Source organism: Bubalus kerabau, chromosome 2 (assembly GCF_029407905.1).
Source record: "Bubalus kerabau isolate K-KA32 ecotype Philippines breed swamp buffalo chromosome 2, PCC_UOA_SB_1v2, whole genome shotgun sequence".
Taxonomy (NCBI): Eukaryota; Metazoa; Chordata; class Mammalia; order Artiodactyla; family Bovidae; genus Bubalus; species Bubalus kerabau.
Genome location: NC_073625.1, coordinates 113,549,672 through 113,576,028, shown reverse-complemented (window position 1 = coordinate 113,576,028; position 26,357 = coordinate 113,549,672). Strand labels below are relative to the sequence as shown.

The window sequence follows — 26,357 nt, the reverse complement described above, 5'->3', positions numbered from 1 at the left end:
CTCTCACTCTCTCTTTTGCAATACCATTTCTTTCTTTTTTTTTTTAATTTTATTTTATTTTTAAACTTTACATAATTGTATTAGTTTTGCCAAATATCAAAATGAATCCGCCACAGGTATACATGTGTTCCCCATCCTGAACCCTCCTCCCTCCTCCCTCCCCATACCATCCCTCTGGGTCGTCCCAGTGCACCAGCCCCAAGCATCCAGTATCATGCATCGACCTGGACTGGCATCTCGTTTCATACATGATATTTTACATGTTTCAATGCCATTCTCCCAAATCTTCCCACCCTCTCCCTCTCCCACAGAGTCCATAAGACTGTTCTATACATCAGTGTCTCTTTTGCTGTCTCGTACACAGGGTTATTGTTACCATCTTTCTAAATTCCATATATATGCATTAGTATACTGTATTGGTGTTTTTCTTTCTGGCTTACTTCACTCTGTATAATAGTCTCCAGTTTCATCCACCTCATTAGAACTGATTCAAAAAAATATGGAACGCTTCACGAATTTGCGTGTCATCCTTGCGCAGGGGCCATGCTAATCTTCTCTGTATCGTTCCAATTTTAGTATATGTGCTGCCGAAGCGAGCACTGCAATACCATTTCTGCCTGCTAAATCCAACACCTAGACTATCTCCAAATTGGTTTCTATTGGCTACATCTTTTGTTTTTGTTTTTAAATAAGAACCATATTTTCCTAATTCTTTATATGTCTAATTTTTAAAAAATTGTCTACTATATGCTGTGGATGATACAATATAGAGATTCCGGATTATCTTTCTAAGATAGTTGATTTTTGAGTTCATATGCCATTCAATTAATGGCGGATCACCTTGAACTTGTGTAAGCTCAATTTTGCACTTTATTAGTGAAGAAGATTAGAAACCAAGTTGTTTCTCAAATTCCTTTCACTTGGCAGGCTTCAATCTCCAAATCACGTCCTCTGCAGATTTTTGTCAGGGCTTGGTTTTAGGTTTTGTTCATGGTGGTTCCAAGAATAGGCTTTACTCTATTGAGGGTATGGTCCTTGATTCTAAAGTTTGTTCTTTCTGGTGTCTCAACAGAAGCCTAAGATATTAAAAAGTTGTTAATGAGGTCTTACCACTCTGGCTGGGCCAGAACTCCAAGGGCCCTGCATACTTGCTCTCTGCTATACTTGTCCTAGCCTTCCACCCCACAGCAGTCTCTCTAATAACTCTGTGACAGCTTTGCCTTTTACATGTGCAGTCCATTCCTCAGCCAAGCATTCCTGGGGAGACCACTTTCACACAGCTCTCCTCTTTACAAAGCAGTAAGAAAAAGGCAGCCAGGCAGTGGGCAAACATCTTGAACAGGTGTGTCATAAAAAAAGGATGTCACTTAAAAAGCTGTCATGGAAGTCACTACAAGGGCATACAACTGCAGTCATCAGGACATCTAAATTTAAAAAGATTAACACTGCCAAGTGCTGGTAACGATATGCAGCAAGGAGAAATTTCATGTACCGCTGGTAGGACTATAAACGAAACAACTACTTGGGAGGAGTTTGGCATCATCTATCAAAGCAGGCACACCCTGTAACTAGCAATTCCATTCCTTGATAAATATCCAGTAGAAATGTATATAGAAGTGCCCCAAGGGATGAAAATATCCATACAGCACTGTTTATGACAGCCTAGATGCAGACATTCCAAAAGTTCCTCAAAAGAAGATTGGAAAAGTTGTTTATTCATACAACGGATAAGTGTGCTAGATTTCTTCCATTTGACCTTTCTAGTCTCTCGACCCCTTTCTACCATGCTATTTGGAAGTAAGGAGAAGGAATGGATGTCATCAAGCATATAGATGAAATGGTTATTTTTAAGGAAATGAGATACTGAGACTGAAGACAAAGTGAGGAATTAGATGTATGAATTGCCTTATATTTAATGATGGTATCTTCATGTTTATAAACCAAGAATCAAGGATCCTAAGATTTTTTCATTCTTTATTTTTCTTTTATTAGCATCATTAATCATAAGTGAAATTCATGGTGGTTAACAAAATCCAGGAAGAAAATCAATACTGTTTATAACTATTTCATAAAGATCTTCCTTTAGCAGCAGTGATATAGGACAATGCTTTACCTAGGCATTGAAGTTAAATGAACAGGTAGACAATATTCAGAACTTCAGTGAACTAAAAATACCTACAAGATATAAAGAAATAAAACACTTACTTGGCTGACATGCACTGGTGTTAAAATTAAGTCCAGAACTCCAGACCAGCCAGCAAATACACCAAGTGGTATGGCATATGCTAAAGCAATCATCAAAAATCTCAAATTGCTGTAAAAGAGAAGAAAAAGAAAATATTATTACAAGTTCAAAATCTAGAATTTAAACTCTTACTCATGAAAAAGTAAGTCATTTGGAAATTGGAATACCAGAATCAGAAATAGAAAATATTTGTCAGTTTAATAAATTTGAAGTTCCTTAAATTTTTTATTTTATATTTATAAGAATAATGTTTTTGTTCACATTATTTAAAAATGTCACTGTTTATTATATAGATGAATTACCAACAATATTTCATAAAATGAGTAGGCACCTTCATTTTTTTTTAAAGTTCTTATTTGTAAAGATATATTACTGTTTCTTCTGATGAACAGGTGGAGGGAAAAAAAGATTCATGAACATTTAAACAAATTGTCTACATCCAAATCACAGACTACAACTGAGCAATAAAAAGGAGTAACTACCACTACACAAAACAACCTGGATGAATCTTCAGAGAATTACGGTGGATGAAAAAAAAGCTAACTCTAAAACTTTATGTACTGTATGACTCAATTTATATAACATTCCTGAAGTGACATTATGGTAATGGGAAACAGAGTAGCTGGTTGTCAGGGGTTACAGAGCAGAGTGGGAGGGAAGTAGGTGTGGTTATAAAAGGGCAATAGGCGGGATCATTGTGATGATGGAAATGTACTGTATCTTTACAATACCAGTGTTAATTTTCTGGTTGTGATACTGCACTATAGTTTTCTAAGACGTTACCACTGGGGGAAACCGAGTAAAGGACCCATGTTATTTCTTTGTATTATTTCTTAAAACTGCATATGAATCTACAATTATCTCAAAACAAAGTTTAATTTTAAAATGTAATAAGAGTTAGATATCATTCACAACAGCTTTTTAAAAATTTGTAAACTATAAAATATTTAGGAATGAACCAGGAAGACCCAAGATCTCTACGGGTAGAGGGGGGAACACAGGAGGGCACAGACGATGATTTAAATAAACAGAAACAGAGTCCATGCTGTCAAGTTACCACCAATTCATCTATAATTCACTGCAGTCACAATTAAAATTCCAGGTGAATTTTTAAAAGAAATCTAAGAATAAAGTTCATGTGGGAAAATAAAAGTCCTTGGAAGGCTAACTCATCCTTCCTTGAAAAATGTGAAAAAGGAAGTCCTTGTCCTACCAGATATTAAGACAAACTGCACATCCAGAGTAATAAATATAGTATGGTATTTGCTCAAGAACAAAGAGAACAATGAAGGAAAAAAGAGATCCAAGACACAGAAACTCAACCTACAATAAAGCTGGCACTACAAAAATCAAATGGCTGAGGACTGTTTAGTGAATGGTACTAGATAATTTTACGGAGAGGGAAAACCTCCCGGTATTTAACACCATATACTAACATGGAGTCTAGGTAGACTAAACACGTAAATGTGAAAGAAAAAGAACAGGAAATTATAAATAAGACTTTCACTGAGAAAATTAGTAAACAGCTGACATAATGGGAATAGATATTTGAACTTTTAAAAATCAACAGGGAATTTATATCTAGAATATGTAAATCATTAAGAAAAAGACAGAAACTACCACTGAGACACGGGTAGCAATCAACAAGAGGAATTTACAGTAGATGAAACCTAAATGGCAAACAACTACATGAGAGTCTCAAACTTCCTAACAACCAGAAAATGCATATTAAACAAAAGATAGATTTATTTTTACCCACTAGACTACTGAAAATTAGGAAGATGGATAATGCCAAGTTTGGCAAGCATATAGGAAAATGGGCATTGCTGATGAAAGTATAGACAAGTGTAGGCGTTTTTTTTAGAGCAATTTGACAATACTTGGCAAATTCTGCTTAAAATAGCTGATGATCCAGCAATGCTGTGTGAAGTCTGTTTTCCAAAGAAGTCTTAGGTCTACAGTGATGCATATTAGGATGTCACTGCAGTGGTATCTGTGGTGACAGTGAGTTGGAGGCAGAGTACACAGTGGGAATGGGTATAAAAAATGTGATGGTTTCATACCACAGAGTACAGAGAACTAGGTATACACATAGCACAGAGACATATCTTGAGAACAGAGCACTACTACCACAAAATCAGAGTTATCCAGATATCATGTGCCTTCTGATGGAAGAAGACAGCAGGAGGTAGTTCTGTAAAATCAAAACCAAAACCTGAATCAGAATGCAGTTCGAGCTAACAATTTATAGGAAATACAGAGGGCAGAGGGGCAAACTACTCTACAAAGAGATGATCAACATGTTCCAGACCTTGGAGACAGAGAGCTGGCTCCTCAACAATTACAAAGAAAAGAGAGGGAGATGGAAGGAAACCTAGAGATTATAAGGCTTTTGAGCCAATTGCAATGCATGGATCCAATCTAGATCCTGACTTAAACAAAAAGCACTTATGACATTTACAAGACAATTGAAACACCAATTTGATAGTAGCAAACTACTGCTAAAATGTTTTCAGTGTAACAATAATAACAGATTTACATTTAAAAGAGTTCCTATCTTTTTAACATAAACATGTTACAATATATATGGATGAAATGATTTATCATTTGGGATTTGCTTCATGATACAGGAAGAGGGAAGTATACAAATGAAACAATATTGGCCACAAAGTGGTAATTGTTGGTATTTGGTTATGTGGATATGGAGGTTATACTGTTCTACCTTCCTATTTCCAAAATAAAAAGTATTTTATAAAAACCACATAGTGTTTAGTGAAAAAAGCCAAACAGAATGAGATACAAAATATGTCACTGTTTAGATAAAAATAGGAGCATACAAAACAATACAAATGTTACAAAAGCACAAAGAGATACACATAAAATGCATTTGAAAGGTGGCCTAGGTAGGGAAAAGGGAATGGGAGTGAGAAATATAAAGAAAAGAATGAATGAATGAATAAAAGTGTTCATGTATCCTTAAGCAAGAACATGTTCAACTTAACTCTCTTTAAGTCTAAAAGCCAAAAACAACCACCGTCAAACATTAAACTGATACATAAAGGGATAGAAATGTTTACACTAGGTTACACAGGTTATATACATCTGAAGTGATGGGAATCATGTGGACAGTAAGTAAACAATGGAAACTTTGAAATGTAACCAATGATTTTTTTTTTCCTGCCTAGACAATGGAATTAGATTCTAGAGAAGCAGTTTTTCCGATTAATCTAGGAAGCAATGATTTCAGAAGTTCTTTGAAGGACCAGGGATTTGAATTACACAGGTAGGTTAGGGAAATGGACCGTGGCATGCCCAAAGAAGTCCCCTGGAGAGCCCAAAGCAGAAGTAGGCATTCCTGCAGAGTAAACAAATGAACACGGGAAGAGAAAAAGGAACGTTAGGCACTGGTGTAAAGGGGCTTTAATTGAGAAGAAAGATCTTATACTCTCTAGTTTAAACAGAATAAAGATCTTGACTCTAGGGTAATTAGAAGCAAACACAAAGTGGTTTGTTGTGGTCAAAGTGATCATCATTTTAAGTTGTTTTTTCCTCCTCAGAACAGTCTTTTCCATAACTCCTTACCTTAAAACCCTGCCATGACTCCTCACTTCCCACAGAATAGTTCGAAATTATTAGGATGGCGTAATCTGACCTTAATCTACCTCTCTAGCTTACCTATTGCTCTCTAACCTCTAGCTTTGCATGAAGAAAAACTTGGTTAAATAGCATTAGAAAAAAACCAAACCTATCATTTTAACTCTCAACTTACAAATGTGTGCCACTGATCACAAGTCAACTGAACTAATATTATTACTTTGCCTATTATGTGGAAGGCAATTTACTAGATGCTGTAGATGTGGTTTTCAAAACTTTTTACTATATTCCAGAGTAAGAAATATTTACTTAGTGACTTAGTACACAGGGATTCAGTATGTATGTACTGAAACAAAAGTATCACTCCAAAATATGTATCATTATTATGTGTGATATAATAATAGTTTCTGTTCTATTTTATTCCTTTCTATTCTGTTTAACAAAAAAAGGTGGTCAGCCTACTAAATTAGCTGGCTATGAATCAAAGTTTGAGAAACAGTGTTACATAGCTACGCTACCTAACATGGTAGGCACTTGTGCAATGTGGCTATTGAGCATATGAAATGTGATTAGTGCAACTAAGGAACTAATATTTAATTTTATTTAATTTTAATTAATTTAAATTCAATTTAAAAACACAGTGAAGAGAAATTTTCCATTACTTTTTGGCAGAAGTACATTCCACTTTAACTGCTGACTCTTTGCAAATCGACTGTTTGCGAACCCATGGACTGCAGCACGCCAGGCCTCCCTGTCCATCACCAACTCCCAGAGTTCACTCAAACTCATGTCCATCGAGTCGATGATGCCATCCAGCCATCTCATCCTCTGTCATCCCCTTCTCCTCCTGACCCCAATCCCTCCTAGCATCAGAGTCTTTTCCAATGAGTCAACTCTTCGCATGAGGTGGCCAAAGTATTGGAGTTTGAGCTTTAGCATCATTCCTTCCAAAGAATACCTAGGATTGATCTCCTTTAGAATGGACTGGTTGGATCTCCTTGCAGTCCAAGGGACTCTCAAGAGTCTTCTCCAACACCACAGTTCAAAAGCATCAATTCTTCAGTGCTCAGCTTCCTTCACAGTTCAACTCTCACATCCATATATGACCACAGGAAAAACCATAGCCTTGACTAGATGGACCTTTGTTGGCAAAGTAATGTCTCTGCTTTTCAATATGCTATCTAGGTTGATCATAACTTTCCTTCCAAGGAATAAGCATCTTTTAATTTCATGGCTGCAATCACCATCTGCAGTGATTTTGGAGCTCCAAAAAATAAAATCTGACACTGTTTCCACTGTTTCCCCATATATTTCCCATGAAGTGATGGGTCCAGATGCCATGATCTTCGTTTTCTGAATGTTGAGCTTTAAGCCAACTGTTTCACTCTCCTCTTTCACTTTCATCAAGAGGCTCTTTAGTTCCTCTTCACTTTCTGCCATAAGGGTGGTGTCATCTGCATATCTGAGGTTATTGATATTTCTCCCAGCAATCTTGATTCCAGCTTGTGTTTCTTCCAGTCCAGCGTTTCTCATGATGTACTCTGCATATAAGTTAAATAAGCAGGGTGACAATATACAGCCTTGACGTACTCCTTTTCCTATTTGGAACCAGTCTGTTGTTCCATGTCCAGTTCTAACTGTTGCTTCCTGACCTGCATATAGGTTTCTCAAAAGGCAGGTCAGGTGGTCTGGTATTCCCATCTCTTGAAGAATTTTCCAGTTTATTGTGATCCACAGTCAAAGGCTTTGGCATAGTCAATAAAGCAGAAAGAGATGTTTTTCCGGAACTCTATTGCTTTTTCCATGATCCAGCGGATGTTGGCAATTTGATCTCGGGTTCCTCTGTCTTTTCTAAAACCAGCTTGAACGTCTGGAAGTTCATGATTCACATATTGCTGAAGCCTGGCTTGGAGAATTTTGAGCATTACTTTACTAGCGTGTGAGATGAGTGCAATTGTGCGGTAGTTTGAGCATTCTTTGGCATTGCCTTTCTTTGGGATTGGAATGAAAACTGACCTTTTCCAGTCCTGTGGCCACTGCTGAGTTTTCCAAATTTGCTGGCATATTGAGTGCAGCACTTTCACAGGATCATCTTTCAGGATGTGAAATAGCTCAACTGAAATTCCATCGCCTCCACTAGCTTTGTTCATAGAGATGCTTCCTAAGGCCCACTTGACTTCACATTCCAGGATGTCTGGCTCTAGGTGAGTGATCACACTATCGTGATTATCTGGGTCGTGAAGATCTTTTTTGTACAGTTCTGTATATTCTTGCCACCTCTTCTTAATATCTTCTGCTTCTGTTAAGTCCATACCATTTCTGTCCTTTATCGAGCCCATCTTTGCATGAAATGTTCCCTTGGTAACTCTAATTTTCTTGAGGAGATCTCTAGTCTTTCCCATTCTGTTGTTTTCCTCTAATTCTTTGCATTGATCGCTGAGGAAGGCTTTCTTATCTCTCCTTGCTATTCTTTGGAACTCTGCATTCAGATGGGTATATCTTTCCTTTTCTCCTTTGCTTTTCGCTTCTCTTCTTTTCACAGCTATTTGTAAGGCCTCCTCAGACAACCATTTTGCCTTTTTCCATTTCTTTTCCATGAGGATGGTCTTGATCCCTGTCTCCTGTACAATGTCATGAACCTCAGTCCATAGTTCATCAGGCACTCTATCTATCAGATCTAGGCCCTTAAATCTATTTCTCACTTCTACTGTATAATCATAAGGGATTTGATTTAGGTCATACCTGAATGGTCTAGTGGTTTTCCCTACTTTCTTCAATTTCAGTCTGAATTTGGCAATAAGGAGTTCATGATCTGAGCCACAGTCAGCTCCTGGTCTTGTTTTTGCTGGCTGTATAGAGCTTCTCCATCTTTGGCTGTAAAGAATATAATCAATCTGATTTCGGTGTTGACCATCTGGTGATGTCCATTTGTAGAGGGTTCTCTTGTGTTGTTGGAAGAGGGTGTTTGTTATGACCAGTGCGTTCTCTTGGCAAAACTCTATTAGCCTTTGCCCTGCTTCATTCCGTACTCCAAGGCCAAATTTGCCTGTTACCCCAGGTGTTCCTTGACTTCCTACTTTTGCATTCCAGTCCCCTATAATGAAAAGGACATCTTTTTTGGGTGTTAGTTCTAAAAGGTCTTGTAGGTCTTCATAGAATCGTTCAACTTCAGCTTCTTCAGTGTTACTGGTTGGGGCATAGGCTTGGATTACTGTGATATTGAATGGTTTGCCTTGGAAACGAAGGTTGCTCAGATGGTAAAGTGTCTGCCTACAATGTGGGAGACCTGGGTTCAATCCCTGAGTTGGAAAGATCTGCTGGAGAAGGAATGGCAAACCACTCCAGTATTCTTGGCCCCCCACCCCCCACCAAAAAAAAAAAATATTTACCTTAATAACCTACAAAAGCTCCGTCGATAACTCAGCCGCTGGCTAGCTGCCGCAACACTGGGAGGAAGAGGTGGCCGAGGTGGGAAATAAGCTAGAGTTGCAGAAAATAGTAAGCAGACACCTCCAAATTCTGAAAAATGAAACAAAAAAAGTAAAATGTTAATCAGACAACACAAAAAGTTCAACATTTCAAGTATTTCTTTAATAAATATTTACTGAGCATCAATGCAGCTTTAGATATATTGTTGTTGCTCAGTCACTCAGTCGTGTCCAATTCTTTGTAATCTCATGGACTGCAGTATGCGAGGCTTCCCTGTCCTTCACCATCTCCTGGAATTTGCTCAGACTCATGTCCATTGAGTCTGTGATGCCATTCAACCGTCTCATCCTCTATTGTCCCCTTCTCCTCCTGCCTTCAATCTTTCCCAGCATCAGGGTCTTTTCTAATGGGTGGACTCTTCCTATCAGATGGCCAAAGTATTGGAGTTTCCGCTTCAGCATCAGTCTTTCCAATGAATATTCAGGGTTGCTTTCTTTTAAGACTGACTGGTTTGATATCCTTGCAGTCCAAGGGACTCTCAAGAGTCTTTTCCAACAGCGCAGTTCGAAAGTATCAATTCTTCAGCGCTCAGTCTTCTTTATGGTCCAACTCTCACATCTGTACATGACTACTGGAAAAACCATAGCTTTGACTATGTGGACCTTTGTCGACAAAGTAATATCTCTGCTTTTTAATACACTGTCTAGCTTAATCATAGCTCTTCTTCAAAGGAGCAAGTGTCTTTTAATTTCATGGCTGCAGTCACCATCTGCAGTGATTTTTGGAGCCCAAGAAAATAAAGTCTGTCACTGTTTCCATTGTTTCCCCATCTATTTGCCATGAAGTGATAGGACCAGATGTCATGATCTTTGTTTTCTGAATGTTGAGTTTTAAGCCCGTTTTTGACTCTCCTCTTTCACCTTTATCAAGAGACTCTTTAGTTCCTCTTTGTTTTCTGCCATAAGGGTGATGTCATCTGCATATCTGAGGTTATTAATCTCTCTCCCAACAATCTTGATTCCAGCTTGAGCTTCCTCCGGCCCAGCATTTTGCATGATGTCCTCTGCATACAAGTTAAATAAGCTGGGTGAGAATATACATATATAGATATATACAGATATATCTATAAATGTATATACAGATAAATATAGATAAGCAAATAGTTATATACAGGTAAGCAAAATATAGTACTTGCCTAGACAAAACAGCTCAGTCTTGTGAGAAAGACTGACGTGCAAAGATATAACTTCCAGCAGGTAAGAAGTCATACAAGGAAATAAGTATGGCAGACTTATGGTATGGTACACTACATAAAAAGAGGATTGAAGCAGTAAACAAATGTTCCTCTAAGGAGAAAACCCATTAAAAGCCAACAGTATTATCTATAACAGAGATCTTTAAACAGGCCTAGGATGACTGTTTGATAAGCATGGCCCTCAAAAATAAAGACTAGGCTAGAAAATTGGTAAGACTAGGACAGGAAAAGGTTTGTTTGATCAATGATAGGATATTCTAATGCTTTGTGTAGAACAGACTTAATATATAGGCTTTATGGAAAATCTGAACATGACAGGGAAGCATCCCCAAAAAAAAAGAAACCAAGAGACAGAGAGCAAAATTTAACAAACACAAGACCAGCTAATGTAGGCTATTAAACAATCAAAGGGCTTCCCTGGTGGCTCAATGGTAAAGAGTCTGCTTGCAATGCAGGAGCCACAAGAGATGCAAGTTTGATCTCTGGGTTGGGAAGATCCCCCAGAGAAGGGCATGGCAACCCACTTCAGTATTCTTGCCTGGAGAATCCCATAGACAATGGAGCCTGGTAGGCTACAGTTCACAGGGTCGCAAAGAGTCAGACATGACTTAGCACACACATGCTCATGAAACAATGAAAAGTAAAATGAACATCTGATCAATCTTAGTTTGGGCACCATTATAGAAGGAAAAGTTCCTAGGAGTCCTGATCTTTCCCTCCAGAATTCTGGCACATGGAAGTCCCAGCTTTTAACTGTGCTCAATTTAGTAGAAAAGCATGACTCTAATAGAAAAGTCAGGAAACCTTGGAGTATAGACCAGTATATCCCATTAATTAACTTATAAACTGAATGAATTCCTTACTCTTTCTGGGTCAATAAAGGGCACAGACTAAGTGATTTCTAGATGTTCTTTCAGTAGGATAATTCTAAGTCTAGGGCTATATCCTTAGCAAAAAGGTACAATATTTCTATAAGACACTAACCACAAACAATGTTGTCATTTTTTATCAATCTTAGAAACAAATTTAATGCATTGTTTTACTTTACAGTACTTTTAATTATGAGTAAAAATGAATAAGCATCTTCCATATGCTTAGTGGCCATTTGTATTTCTTCTGTGATTGCCTTATTTGTATTCTTTGTCCATCATTCTACTGGCATTTTTGTAAACAGCTTCACTGAGATATAATTCATAAGATATAGAATTCACACATTTAAAGTGCATAAATCAATAAGTTTTACAATCATCACCACAGGTTTAAAACTTTTCCATCATCCTCCAAAGAAACTCTGTCAGTCAGTTCAGTCGCCCAGTTGTGTCTGACTCTTTGCGACCCCAAAAACTGCAGCACGCTAGGCTTCCCTATCCATCAGCAACTCCAAGAGCTTGCTCAAACTCATATCCATTGAGCCGGTGGTGCCATCCAACGATCTTATCCTCTGTTGTCCCCTTCTCCTCCCGCCTTCAATCATTCCCAGCATCAGGGTCTTTTCCAATGAGTCAGCTCTTCATATTAGGTGGCCAAAGTATTGGAGTGTCAGCCTCAACATCAGTCCTTCCAATGAATATGCAGGACTGATTTCCTTTAGGATGGACTGGTTGGATCTCTTTGCAATCCAAGGGACTCTCAAGAGTCTTCTCCAGCACCACAGTTCAAAAGCATCAATTCTTCAGTGCTCAGCTTTCTTTATAGTCCAACTCTCACATACATACATGACTATTGGAAAAACCATACCTTTGACTAGATGGACCTTTGTTGGTAAAGTAATATCTCTGTTTTTTAATATGCTGTCTAGGTTGGTCATAGCTTTTCTTACAAGGAGCAAGCGTCTTTTAATTTCATGGCTGCAGAGCCCATCTGCAGTGATTTTGGAGTCCCCCAAAATAGTCTCTCACTGTTTCCATTGTTTCCCCAACTGTTTACCATGAAGGGATGGGACCAGATGCCATGATCTTAGTTTTCGGAATGTTGAGTTTTAAGTCAATTTTTTCACTCTCCTCTTTCACTTTAATCAAGAAGCTCTTTAGTTCTTCTTTACTTTCTGCCATAAGGGTGGTGTAATCTGCATTATCTGAGGTTATTGATATTTCTTCCAGAAATCTTGATTCCAGCTTCTGCATCATCCGGCCCACCATTTCACATGATGTACTCTCCATATAAATTAAATAAGCAGGGTGACAATAAATAGCCTTGACATACTCCTTTCCTGATTTGGAACCAGTCTGCTGTTCCATGTCCAGTTCTAATTGTTGCTTCCTGACCTGCATACAGATTTCTCAAGAGGCAGGTATGGTGGTCTGGTATTCCCATCTCTTTCAGAATTTTTTAGTTTGTTGGGATCCACACAGTCAAAGGCTTTGGTGTAGTCAACAAAGCAGAAATACATGTTTTTCTGGAACTCTCTTATTTTTTTTATGACCCAGTGGATGTTGCCGATTTAATCTCTGGTTCCTCTTTTTCTAAATCCAGCTTGAACATCTGGAAGTTCACAGTTCATGTACTATTGATGCCTGGCTTGGAGAATTTTGAGCATTACTTTGCTAGTGTGTGAGATGAGTGCAACTGTGCGATAGTTTGAACGTTCTTTGACATTGCTTTTCTTTGGGATTGGAATGAAAACTGATTGTTTCCAGTCCTGTGGCCACTGCCGAGTTTTCCAAATTTACTGGCATATTGAGTGCAGCACTTTCACAACATCATCTTTTAGGATTTGAAATAGCTCAACTGGAATTCCACCACTTCCACTAGCTTTAATTGTAGTGATGCTTTCTAAGGCTCACTTGACTTCACATTCCAGGATGTCTAGCTTCAGGTGAGTGATCATACCATCGTGGTTATCTGGGTCATGAAGACCGTTATTGTATAGTTCTTCTGTGTATTCTCGCCACCTCTTCTTAATATCTTCTGCTTCTGTTAGGTCCATACCATTTCTGTCCTTTATTGTGCCCATCTTTGCATGAAATACTCCCTTGGTATCTCTGATTTTCTTGAAGAGATCACTAGTCTTTCCCATTCTGTTGTTTTCCTCTATTTCTTTGCATTGATCACTGAGGAAGGCTTTCTTATCTCTTCTTGCTATTCTTTAGAACTCTGCATTCAAATGGGTATATCTTTCTTTTTCTCCTTTGCATTTCATTTCTTCTTTTCACAGCTATTTGTAAGGCCTCCAAAGACAACCATTTTGCCTTTTTTGCATTTCTTTTTCTTGGAAATGGTCTTGATCCCTGCCTCCTGTACAATGTCACGAACCTCCGTCCATAGTTCTTCAAGCACTCTGTCTATCATATCTAATCCCTTGAATCTATTTCTCACTTCCACTGTATAATCGTAAGGGATTTGATTTAGGTCATACCTGAATGGTCTGCGGTAGTTTGAGCATTCTTTGGCATTGCCTTTTTTTGGGATTGGAATGAAAACTGACCTTTTCCAGTCCTGTGGCCACTGCTGAGCTTTCCAAACTTGCTGGCATATTGAGTGTAGCATTTTTACAGCATCACCTTTCAGGATTTGAAATAGCTCAACTGGAATTCCATCACCTCCACTAGCTTTGTTCCTAGTGATGCCTTCTAAGGCCCACTTGACTTCACATTCCAGGATGTCTGGCACTAGGTGAGTGATCATACCATCGTGGTTATCTGGGTCATGAAGACCTTTTTTGTATAGTTCTTCTGTGTATTCTCGCCACCTCTTCTTAATATCTTCTGCTTCTGTTAGGTCCATACCATTTCTGTCCTTTATCAAGCCCATCTCTTCATGAAATGTTCCCTTGGTATCTCTAATTTTCTTGAAGAGATCTCTAGTCTTTCCCATTCTGTTGTTTTCCTCTATTTCTTTGCATTGATTGCTGAAGAAGACTTTCTTATCTCTCCTTGCTATTCTTTGGAACTCTGAATTTAGATGCTTATATCTTTCCTTTTCTTCTTTGCTTTTCGCTTCTCTTCTTTTCACAGTTATTTGTAAGGTACAAGATTCTCCAAGCCAGGCTTCAGCAATATGTGAACCATGAACTTCCAGATGTTCAAGCTTGTTTTAGAAAAGGCAGAGGAACCAGAGATCAAATTGCCAACATCTGCTGGATCATGGAAAAAGCAAGAGAGTTCCAGAAAAACATCTATTTCTGCTTTATTGACTATGCCAGAGCCTTTGACTGTGTGGATCACAATAAACTGTGGAAAATTCTGAAAGAGATGGGAATACCAGACCACCTGACCTGCCTCTTGAGAAACCTATATGCAGGTCAGGAAGCAACAGTTAGAACTGGACATGGAACAACAGACTGGTTCCAAATAGGAAAAGGAGTACGTCAAGGCTGTATACTGTCACCCTGCTTATTTAACTTCTATGCAGAGTACATCATGAGAAATGCTGGGCTGGAAGAAGCACAAGCTGGAATCAAGATTGCCGGGAGAAATATCAATAACCTCAGATATGCAGATGACACCACCCTTATGGCAGAAAGTGAAGAGGAACTAAAAAGCCTCTTGATGAAAATGAAAGAGAAGAGTGAAAAAGTTGGCTTAAAGCTCAACATTCAGAAAACTAAGATCATGGCATCTGGTCCCATCACTTCATGGGAAATAGATGGGGAAACAGTGTCAGATTTTATTTTTCTGGGCTCCAAAATCACTGCAGATGGTGATTGCAACCATGAAATTAAAAGACGCTTACTCCTTGGAAGAAAAGTTATGACCAACCTAGACAGCATATTGAAAAGTAGAGACATTACTTTGCCAACAAAGGTCCGTCTAGTCAAGGCTATGGTTTTTCCAGTGGTCATGTATCAATGGGAGAGTTGGACTGTGAAGAAAGCTGAGTGCCGAAGAATTGATGCTTTTGAATTGTGGTGTTGGAGAAGACTCTTGAGAGTCCCTTGGACTGCAAGGAGATCCAACCAGTCCATTCTAAAGGAGATCAGTCCTGGGTGTTCATTGGAAGGACTGATGCTGAAGCTGAAACTCCAATACTTTGGCCACCTCATGCGAAGAGTCGACTCATTGGAAAAGACCCTGATGCTGGGAGGGATTGGGGCAGGAGGAGAAGGGGACGACAGAGGATGAGATGGCTGGATGTCATCACCAACTCGATGGACATGAGTTTGGGTAAACTCCGGGAGTTGGTGATGGACAGGGAGGCCTGGTGTGCTGCAATTCATGGGGTTGCAAAGAGTCGGACACGACAGAGCGACTGAACTGAACTGAATTGATCCAGTTATTCCAATATCACTTTTCTTTTCCCTTTGAATTGGCTTGGCACTGTTATCAAAAGTCAATTGACTATAACAAAAAGTTGAAAAGTCATTTCACTATAAATGTAATGGTTTATTTTTTGGAATCTCACTTCTGTTCTGTTGATTTATATGTGTGTCATTATACCAGTATCATGCTGTCTTAATCAGTGAAGCTTTGTAGTAAGTTTTGAAACTGGGAATTGTAAGTTCTCCAATGTTATCCTTTTCAAGGCTGTTTTGGCTATTCTGAGTCCCTTGCATTTCCATACAAATTTTAGGATGTTTGTCAGTTTCTGTAACAAAGGCAGCTAAATATTAATTGAGATTGCATTTAATTTGTAGATACATGTCGGTAGTATTACCATCTTCAATATTAAAACTTCCAACACACGAACAGGACGTCTTTCCATTTCTTTAGGTCTTCTTTAATTGTTTCCAACAGTGCCTTATAGTCTTCAGAGTGCTAGTTTTACGCTTATTTTCTTAAATTTATTCCTGAATATTTTATTCTTTTTGAGGCTATTGCAAATGCACTGTTTTCCTAATTACATATTTGGACTGCTCATTACAAGTGTATAGAAATACAGTTGATTTTTATATATTAATCGTGCATCCTAAAACTATTTTTTTTTAGGATGAGCTTGTTCGTTTTTGCTGAATTTGTGTTTTAGATCTATTAGTCTTTTTTAGTAATTTACAAAGGATTTTTATATATTCAAGATCATGCCATTTTCAACAGAGATAGTTTTACTTCCTCCTTTCTGATCTAGACGACTTTTACTTCTTTTTCTTACTCGCTGATCCTGTTCTCGGGGCGGGGGGGATGCATTTAGTCTTTGACCATTAAATATGATCTTATCTATGTGTTTTTCATAGATGCCCTAATATTACTAGGTTGAGGGAGTTCCTGTCTATTTCTAATTTGGGGATGTTTTTATCTTGAAAGGGTGCTAGATTTGTCAAATGCTTTTTTTTCCCCCCATCTATTAAGATGATCACATAGTTTTCCTCCTTTATTCTATTAACATATTATATTAATTGGATTTTGAATGTTAAACCAACTTGTATTCCAGGAATAAAATCCATTTGGTGGTGGTGTATAATCCTTATTATGTTACTGGATTTGGTTTGCTAGTAGTTTGTTCAGGACTTATGTGCCTATGTGTATTGGTCTACAGCTTACTTATAATGTCTTTGTTTGCAATAATTTTAGTTTAAGAATCATTAATCTTTTAAGGTCATGATTCTAAGCAAACTATTTTTTAATGGAAAGAAGGGTCATGGGACATTACCTCAGGAAAACAAATGGGAAAATATGAAAGCACTGAAGCAATAGCTGGAAGCTTTGAATAGGGATTTCTGCTTGACAGCCTGGGAATCATTAGCCAGAGGATGTAGAGCATTAATACATGCCCAGTAGTGCCTAAAATCCAGTCATTTAAAAGACACAACAACTGCCTAAGCTATCAATAAAAAGAAATGATATAACCAAAATAAAGTTCAAAATTTGTTTTACCTACTTTTGGTTTTATTATTCTTACATTTCAGCTTCTTTCTTTAAAAGGAGTGAGTCGTCTACAGGGAGCTTTATTTACCACCACCACCTCTAATTTCACTTTTATCCCCTCCACATCATATTTCTGAGATATAAGTTCCATCATATAGCTCTCTAGTGTAGAAGTCCCTGGAATGTGGTCTCTGCCTACAACCTGGTAAACTTTAAACACTTTGCCTCTGCTTAGGAGGCTTGTGTGGCCTGACTTACCTCTCTAGCTGCATCTTTTACCACTCTTCAGCTGTTTGATTGTAGCAGACTCTCCCCTCTTACTGGAGGTTTCTCCTCCATGGTTCTCTCTCTCTAATCTGTTCTTCCTTCTCCCCATTATATTTGGCTAAGCTCTCTCATTCCTAGGTTCCAAATTAGATTATGTGCCTTCAGGAAGTTCTATTCGACCTCCATAATCTGGTTAGGTGCTTCTCCTCTGAGCAATCAAAGCAATTGTAGGTCTTTCATTTTAGCCCTTAGCACCTTGTTTTACAACTGCTTGTTTGTCTATATGCTTTGCGACACTAAGTTCTGTCTGGGCAGGAACTATGTTTACCTCAGTGCCTAGAACACTTAAAGATAGATAGGAGCTCAAAATATACTTGTTAAATTAATGAGTAAATACATGAACTAATACGAAGTTCATCATAATCTGGTCCTTTACCTTTTCAGTCTCATTTTCTGTCACTTGCTACCTACACCCAAACACATATTCACACTACTCTCGCCATACAAAATTACATGCAGTTCCCTGGACATACTGAGCTCTCGTATACCTTCTCTGCCATTCTATGAGGGACACCTTAACCCACGTGAACATTCAGTGAACACCTGTGAAGTTCTTAGGTTTAATTATCACATTCCTAGTGAAGTCTTCCCTGACTCCTCAACTTCTCTCCAAAGCCAGGTCAGTTAGGCTTCCCAAGCTCTGTATCCTTATTTGTATTGTAATGATCTCATCAGTTATCTTGTCAATTCCCAGTGCTTACCATGGTGTTTGGTACATAGTGAAACACTTACAAAAAGTGTTCTGAATACAGAAAGAAATAATGAACAGGCCTACGGGGAGAGGCAATATACTTAAGATTTAAGAGTGGACTAGGGCTTGAGTCTAAAATAAAGAGAAAGGACCTAGAAAATGTTTTGAAAAGGTCAACATCCCTTATTAATAGACTAAACATATAGAGAGTAGGAAATGAAAAGGAAAATCATGGGTGATCTACGTTTATGAAGTTAAGAGAACATGGCCAATAACAGGAAACTACAGGGAGAAAATGGACTTAACACCTACTGATAGAAGCTTAACAAATATGTATCACGGATTGTTATGTTCAGTTTTTTACACGATATCTAGAAAAGACACTAGACAAGGCGTTATACAGTTCTTAACTGTAAACGGATGGGAAGAGTAAAGTTAAGAAATAACCTTTCATGTAGCAATAATACATTTTAAACTTACTACACTTCCTAGAAAGGGTAAGTTTTAAATAGGCATCTCCATATTATATGAAAGGGAAGCACACATATGAATATGTATGGATTAGTTGGAAATGGCACCCCACTCCAGTACTCTTGCCTGAAAAATCCCATGGATGGAGGAGCGTGGTGGGCTGTAGTCCATGGGGTCACTAAGAGTCAGACACGACTGAGCGACTTCACTTTCACTTTTCACTTTCATGTATTGGAGAAGGAAATGGCAACCCACTCCAGTGTTCTTGCCTGGAGAATCCCAGGGATGGGGGAGCCTGGTGGGCTGCAGTCTATGGGGTCGCACAGAGTCGGACACGACTGAAGCGACTTAGCAGCAGCAGCAGCAGTCCTCTATTTTATAAGAAGTGATCTGGTATACAAAAAGTAGAGTGAAAATGCCAGGGATAAAAGACAAAATATAACAGGAAGAAAATAAGCTTTAAAATACCTGCGTATAATACAGTCTCTATGAGATCTTTAATGTGGGTCCTGCTATTCTCTGAAGCAAGAAGAGGCGCTGTCCCATTGGGAGCTGGGACGACAAGCGGTCCAACTAAAAATGCACAAGCTCCCCCGAGGTAGCTGAGCATCGACGCGATAGCTGTGGCAGTGGCCCGCTCGTCTGCAGAGAACCATGTTGTGGACAGGAATGGAGCTGCGTTCATTACAGTTGGACCTGCCAATCCATTTAACAGCTGTCCTCCATGGATTAGTCTGGAATCAAACACATTAAAAGGCTGTGAGGCAGCTAAAATAGGCATCTTCTAGACAAAAAGAAGTTAGCCAACAGTGTTCACTACAGCAATAAGAATACATATCTATAAAGAACAAGAGACACCCGAAAGGTAAAGTATGGTGACTCTCTGTGAGGGAAATCAAATACACCAATCTGATTCTCCAGGCAAGAATACTGGAGTGGGTTGCCATTTCCTCCTCCAGGGGATCTTTCTGACCCAGAAATGGAACCTGTATCTTTTATGTCTTCTGCATTGGCAAGCAGGTTCTTTACCACTAGCGCCACCTGGAAAGCCACATATACACCAATAACTGCATATAACCATAATACACCAATGGTCACCCCTTATTCATTTCACAAATATTTACTGAAGCCTGTGACTTGTGCCACGTACCAAAGTAAATACTTTCAATAACCTTGTTTTATTTATTATCACAACATAATGTGCAAGATATTATCATCTCCATTTACTGAAATGTGAAAGCTTTGGCTTGGAAACATAAAAAACTTGCCCAAGTGCTAACAGGCAAAGCTAAGATTCAGACCCAGGTCTGACTCCCAATTCCATATCCTCTGAGACTGCCACTTATAGAAACCTAGTAAGTGCCTCCAGCCCTACAAATAACACAAATGAGCTCAACATTTCACATCTACTCTCTGCAGGATAACGGAAATACAAAAAAAGGAAAAATAAACATTAAAGAATTTTCTAATGGAAGAGGAACTGGTCAAGAAATCAGAGGATTTGGTCTGCACCTGACTACTTTAATGCTCCTGGGTAATATGTCTTTGTGGGATTCCATTCCTTCTCCCATAAAATGAAGAGATTAGTTTAATTTCAGTCGGCATGCTGTGAGTATTTGTTAGGTGAAGGTACTATAATTATAGATCCCTAGGTCCTTTCCAGTCTCAGACTTTAATTGCAAGGCTTAGTGAAGAGTAGTTCCTTGCTTCCATTTCATTTGTTCTTGCACTCACCCTTCCTCATTACCGTATTCTGTTCAGTGCTCTGTCCTGTTCCCTGATGAACACGGAACCTGAAAAGCCTTTTCCCACATTTCTTTTTCCACCCCCAACACAAACATTCACATTCAAAAGTAGCCTTGAAGGAGAAAAGAAGTCAGAAGTTCAAAAAGCACAGACAAAAAAAGGGAAGTGAGTCAACCTCTTCTGTTTTGGAGGTAAAGGAAATGAAAGGAACAGTATACATGTCATATATATGATACTACTTTTTCTTTCTGTTCCTTTTGCTTTTTAACCACCATGTAGGTGTCAGATCTTCCTTTTAACAAGTACCACCTTGATAAAAGTTTTTTGAATGTAGAAGGGAAAATAAACAGGCATGTGGGTAAAAGTAGGGCTCTTAATGTAGAAGCATAAGTGAGTGGGAAGTAGAATATGTGAATTACGTCTGCTCAAACCTTTGTACATGTTGGATAAGTTATTTGAAGGCAAAATAGCTTCCAGAATCATTAATATTACTAAATTTAGGGAACCAAAGACATTTAAAAATATGTTCATGTAAGGGGAACTATTTTCTAAATGACAAACACAATTAAACTGTTTATAAACCATACCTCCTCCAAATGCCAGAGGATCCTCAGCTGTCACACAGCAATTTCATCATAGAAATATTCTTGAAACACTGTCATTAAGTGGTTTTAATCATGACTCCCTTAATCATGACTCGTGACGATACAACAGTCAAACAATGCATGATGGCACATAATGGCAGCTACCGTGATATTTAACACCTTTAATGAGGTGTTCCTGAAAGACTCATCCCATCTAGAAGGAGAAGCACTGGAATGAGCAAGTCTTATTATGCCTAAACATGTTAAGAGTGGAAGGAGAACATGGAAAGATATCGAAAAAAAAGAAACCCACTTGCCTGGTGACCCCAACTCAGGGGAACCAGGCTCAGTCCCTGGTCGGGGAACTAGATCCCACAGGCCGCAACCAGGAGTTCACAGGTCGCAACTCAAGATGCTGTGTGCCAGAACTAAGACCCAGTGCAGCCAAACAAATGAAGAAATATTTTTTAAAAACTACTTGATAAAACAGAATGCATCCTGAAAATTAAGGTATAAAACTCAAATAATTGCCATGGCTCAGCTTTTGCTACCTCTCAGTGGAATCATGAAAAGATTATTTTCCAAGCAGCAAATGTACGTGTCATAGAACATGTGAGCTTGAGATAATATGAGGACCATCCTAGTCCAGTTTACTCAATGCACAGTATACTTGTGCATCCAACACAAGTATACTTGCTAAAGTCATATGGTACTAAGGACAATTCAGATGGCGTATAAGTCTAAAAGGTCACCAAACTTGGGATTGCTGGGGTCTTTGTGCATCTACAACATGGATTATCAAAGTGAAAAATTACAGTGAAAAACATGCTGATTTGGTGTTTAAAAATTATTCTAATTTAAATAATTGTGTGCTTTTTTTGTGTGTTTTTGTTTTTGTTTGCATTAAAAGTCATCATACATAAATGCACTCCTCATAAATGAGTTCAGTAGGAGAACTGGAACCTACAGGATTGGGGGTTATCCTCTGAATTCGTGGGAAATCTGGCAGGGAAATCCAGTCCCTGGTCTTCCCAGCATATTTAAATCTTCCAGAACTTACTTCTCTTCCTTCCTGAATTTGTATCCTACAACGCCTCAGGACTTGTCACTTACTAATTGGTTATAAGCACTGCCATCTGGTGACCACGGCACAACACCAATCTGTAATGTAAAGATTTTCATGTTTGTCTGACATAGGTTTCTGTCACCTACCATTAACTTACCCTATTTTAAGAAATTAATTTGTTTGTAAAAATATATTTAGAAATAAAATTAAGTTACATATATATACATACACACACACATATATAAAGTCTAGTTTTTCCATTTAATAGTAATGCAAAATTAGAGGTATGTTTTTTCCTGAAAAAGTGCTAACCCTAAGACATAATAAAATCATATAAAACATTACCATAAATTCTTTAAAAATGACAATTAAGAAGAGGAAATAATTATAAATTCTTCAATACAAACTGTGTGTTGTTTAATTCATTCAACCAACATGTACTGAGTATTCATTGTGTTATTGGGTAGGGACTGTGATAGCAATAGGTGCATGGGAATTTAAAATTAAAAAGCTAAAACTCTTTAAGTAGAGTAGCTGAAGAGTCACTTACCAGCACTATATCAGGAATATAAAGAAAAATAAGGCAATAACTAGTAAGTTTGTCAGGCCTGTGACGAGAGTAAGGCAAGTGTTCCGCCTTCCTTGTCCTCTGACCTCTGACTCTGGTCTACAACACAGGGGCTTCATAATATTCGCACATGGACCTGAAGGTCCAATCCCATCCAAGCTCCGTCTATCCTCTTCCAAACAGCTGCCCCTTAGCTACCCTGTGGGCCCAGGGAGCACACCCAGGGATGCAGTTCATCCTTGGAAGAACAGACCTGGGAAAGAGACAGTGCAGGGATTGCTGGGGTCTTGTGTAGCTAGAAAGTGGTGAGGGGCAGGGCAGACATACCTCTTTGGCCCTACAGACTCCTCACCACATAGGGAATGGCAAAGCTGAAGGAAATCCAGAGTAGAATCCCCTCAGGCATGGAGTCTAGGACAAGGGTTTGCTGGCACTGGCAACAACAGTGGGTACAGAAAAGGGATGGTTTGGAGGGCTGTTGAGGTGGTACAATAGGTATGGCTACGTGAATGACTAGATGTGGGGAGTGCCATTCATAATTCTGTAAAAATGTCCAGTAAGTGCTTGACTACAGGTCACAGGCTAAGGAAAGAGGTCTGAGATGAGACATATATGATGGGGTTGAGGAAGAAACTCTGGAGAACCATCACTTTTAAACAGTCAGAGGAAGAGGAGTCTAGAAAGACGATTGAGAAGGAGCAATTACAGAGGTAGAAAAAAAATGAAAAGCAAGAAAGGCTGGTGTCATAGTAACTAAAAAGAAAAGGGTTTAAAAAAGTGGAAAGTGAGGGGCCAATAGTCTTAAATCAAACAGAAAGAGGGTTTAACTGAAACGTAAGCTCCTCAGTAACAAGGAGGTCTTCCATGATCTGAGCAGAGGCAGTTTCAGCAGACTGTTGAGGATGGAAGTCAGACGTGTAAGAAAATGGAAATTTACATTTAGACTCGTCATTCCAGTTGTTAAAAACAGATGCCAGAACAAGAATTAGGTACATAAGCTTAACAGTGTGACAAGGAAAAACACGCAGCTCAAATGAACAGTCTGAACAGAAAAGTCTCTCTGCCTTCATGTGCTGAGAGAGAAATGCAACTTGTTGTGATTGTCCTAATGCTTTCGAAGCACTCCTGAAAGAAGATGGCTTTCAGAAACTTGTAACTATTGATTTGAGTTGGGTGTTAAAAAAAACACAGAAAAACAAAAGAGGTGTTATCCACAATCTTCCGCTAAGTAAAGTAGATCTCATAACTTAATTTTTCTGGATCATCACTATGTGCTTTAGTTTTGTTTTGCAGTTATCAGCTAAGTTCCTTGTGGGTCAGAACTGTGGTTTCTAAACTCCCCAGAGTGAGAAGAGAGTGGGGATGCTCTCTAGGATCCAAGAACAGGGAACTGGGATCACGCGGTTCAAACCTCACAAGGTTCCACCACATACATCACATCAGTTCCACTTTTAGGTTTTAAAAAGCTTATAGTCAGCAAAACAAAAAAACAAATTTTTCCCCAAATTTGGGAAACAAAACTTTTAGAAAAAGACACTGAGGGCAGTAAGAGCAAGGTCAAGGCTTCAGCACTGTCTCAAGCGTCGTGCACCACAGGTGGGCAGGCAGAAATTAGCAGTACGAGGACGTAGTTTTGTCTCCTGGGCAATAAGCTCTGGAGCATAAGGGAGCTTCTGAAGAAAGCGGACTGGTTAATTCAAGGGGGCTAACCCTGGCTTCCTCACCTGAAACTTTGCGCCTGATGAAGATGGGTAGCCATACATTGGTTAGGAGGCTGCAGGTGTCCTGACCTCTGCAGGTCAAGCTGTGACAGTCGTGCAAGGCTTTCCTTCATCCCAGTCTCCTCTCACTGTCCCTTAATTTACTCCCTCTCATCTCTCCCCCTAGCCCACCAAACTTCCTTTTTTCCCCTTCTTTCTCGGGTCTTTTTTCTTTGTCAATTTTGTTCTGCTCACCTAGCTTCTGCCTACTTGAGGCCTAGTTTGTGCCTTCCCCACAGGCCAGGTGGAAAAGAGGGGAATTTCCCTAGTGGGCTGAGAAGATTAGATCAGAGCTTTGGGAGTTTCTCCAGCATTGGTAGAATCGGGTGGTAAAGGCTAGGAAGTGGGCTAGCAGTCCACCAGCGTCAGTACTGCTGAGCCTGGGGACCCCTGCCATGGCCGGGCTGTTTGCCTTGGTTCTGTACACACCAACCACTGCTCCTGTTGTGGACAGGCTGGGGTTCAGGGGCACGTGGTGTAGCATTTATGCACAGCTGCATTCCTTTTCATATGATTCAATATACTATAGCTTTTCAAACAAATGCCAACAGCTAAAGTTCAAACTGAAGACCTCTAAGTTCATGTTTTCTCATGAACTCGACATTTTAGCTTGTATGTAATGATATTTTGCATCCCAATCTTTTGCTTTCTGACATTCTGGAACAAATACCTAGGATTCTTAAATTATTTTATACTTAGAGTAATATGATGTTTCAGAATTAGAATTTTTATAGTTGGAAGAGACTTCAAACCTCAGCAAGATAACCTATCCTCTTCATTTTATTAAAAAACCCTGAGATCCAGAAAAGCTAATAATATATTTTAAATCACACTTAGTTTATAACTTATTTATAACATTCTTTCTCCAGAAAGTATTAGTGGGGGGAGTTCCAAAGTCATACTAGCTAATGGTTAAGACAAGACCAGAAATCAAAATTAAACCTGATTTCATCGGTCCATGAATCTTTCTACTCTTCCACATGGCCTCATTTGGAAGGTTCTCTGTAACTAACAGTGATGATAAAAATCACTGATTATTGAAATAACCCAAGGTTCTCAGATCTAAAGGCATGCAGTAGCTAGTGTATTTTTATTATGTGCAGAGAATCGTGACTAGCACTGGGGATAACATTAAAGAGTCAACATTTTAGAAACTGAGCAGCTATTTCCTTACCGTAAGTCCAGTACTCTTAACTTAAATTCAATGCATTTTTATGATTTAGAATCCATAAAAATACTCATCTCTAACACTTAACATGCCAGAGGTTCAGAAGCTTTCTCTCAACTTCCAATTCTTAATCATCTTTCATGAGAATAAACTCTTGTGTTAAAGAATTTCCTGGATATTGACAATGGTTCAAAGTGCCAGTAATAGCTTTCCTTTATTAGTGTAAGAAGATAATAAAAAAGGTCAGAGATGTTATGAATTAATTACAGGAAAAAGAGAAGGGAGAAAGAGAGTGAAATGGTGAAAAAGAATGGGCTTTCTTAAGATTTTTACCATAGCCTCAGTTTCTTTTATGAAAATCTATTTCCCTTTTGTACCCTTTAGTAATTTTGGCCAGTTATGAGTCAATTAAAAATATCTATTGCATATCTACTATGGTCAAGGCATCTTCAGATAGACATTAAAGGTAATATAAAAATAAATACTATAGTCTTGGCCCTAAAGAAGCTTATAATAATAACTTCTCACGAACAGTTATAGAAAGTTCATAAAAACACATGATAAAAAAGAATATTGGTTAGATATCAAAAGATAGCTTCTAGCCTTAGCTAAATTTATTAACTGTATAATCTTTGGTGAACCACTTACTCTCTTTCTGTTTCAATTTCCCAAAAGGTACTTTATTTCACAGGATTATTATTAAGGCCAAATACGAT

General features: G+C 38.6%; 1 protein-coding gene and 1 non-coding gene across 2 annotated transcripts in view; both read right to left on the bottom strand.

The window, feature by feature from the left end:
- SLC49A4 (solute carrier family 49 member 4) overlaps window positions 1–26,357 on the bottom strand; it is a 101,103-nt gene that overhangs the window by 51,456 nt on the left and 23,290 nt on the right. The window contains exons 3-5 of the mRNA XM_055568394.1: window positions 19,218–19,483; window positions 9,229–9,358; window positions 2,206–2,314 (exon numbers count right to left, since the gene is read on the bottom strand). Coding sequence (XP_055424369.1) covers window positions 2,206–2,314; window positions 9,229–9,358; window positions 19,218–19,483 — 505 coding nt within the window. The remainder of the gene's footprint in view (window positions 1–2,205; window positions 2,315–9,228; window positions 9,359–19,217; window positions 19,484–26,357) is intronic.
- LOC129645208 (U6 spliceosomal RNA) lies at window positions 494–600 on the bottom strand. The gene has a single exon (XR_008711286.1). It is a non-coding gene; the product is annotated as a U6 spliceosomal RNA (small nuclear RNA).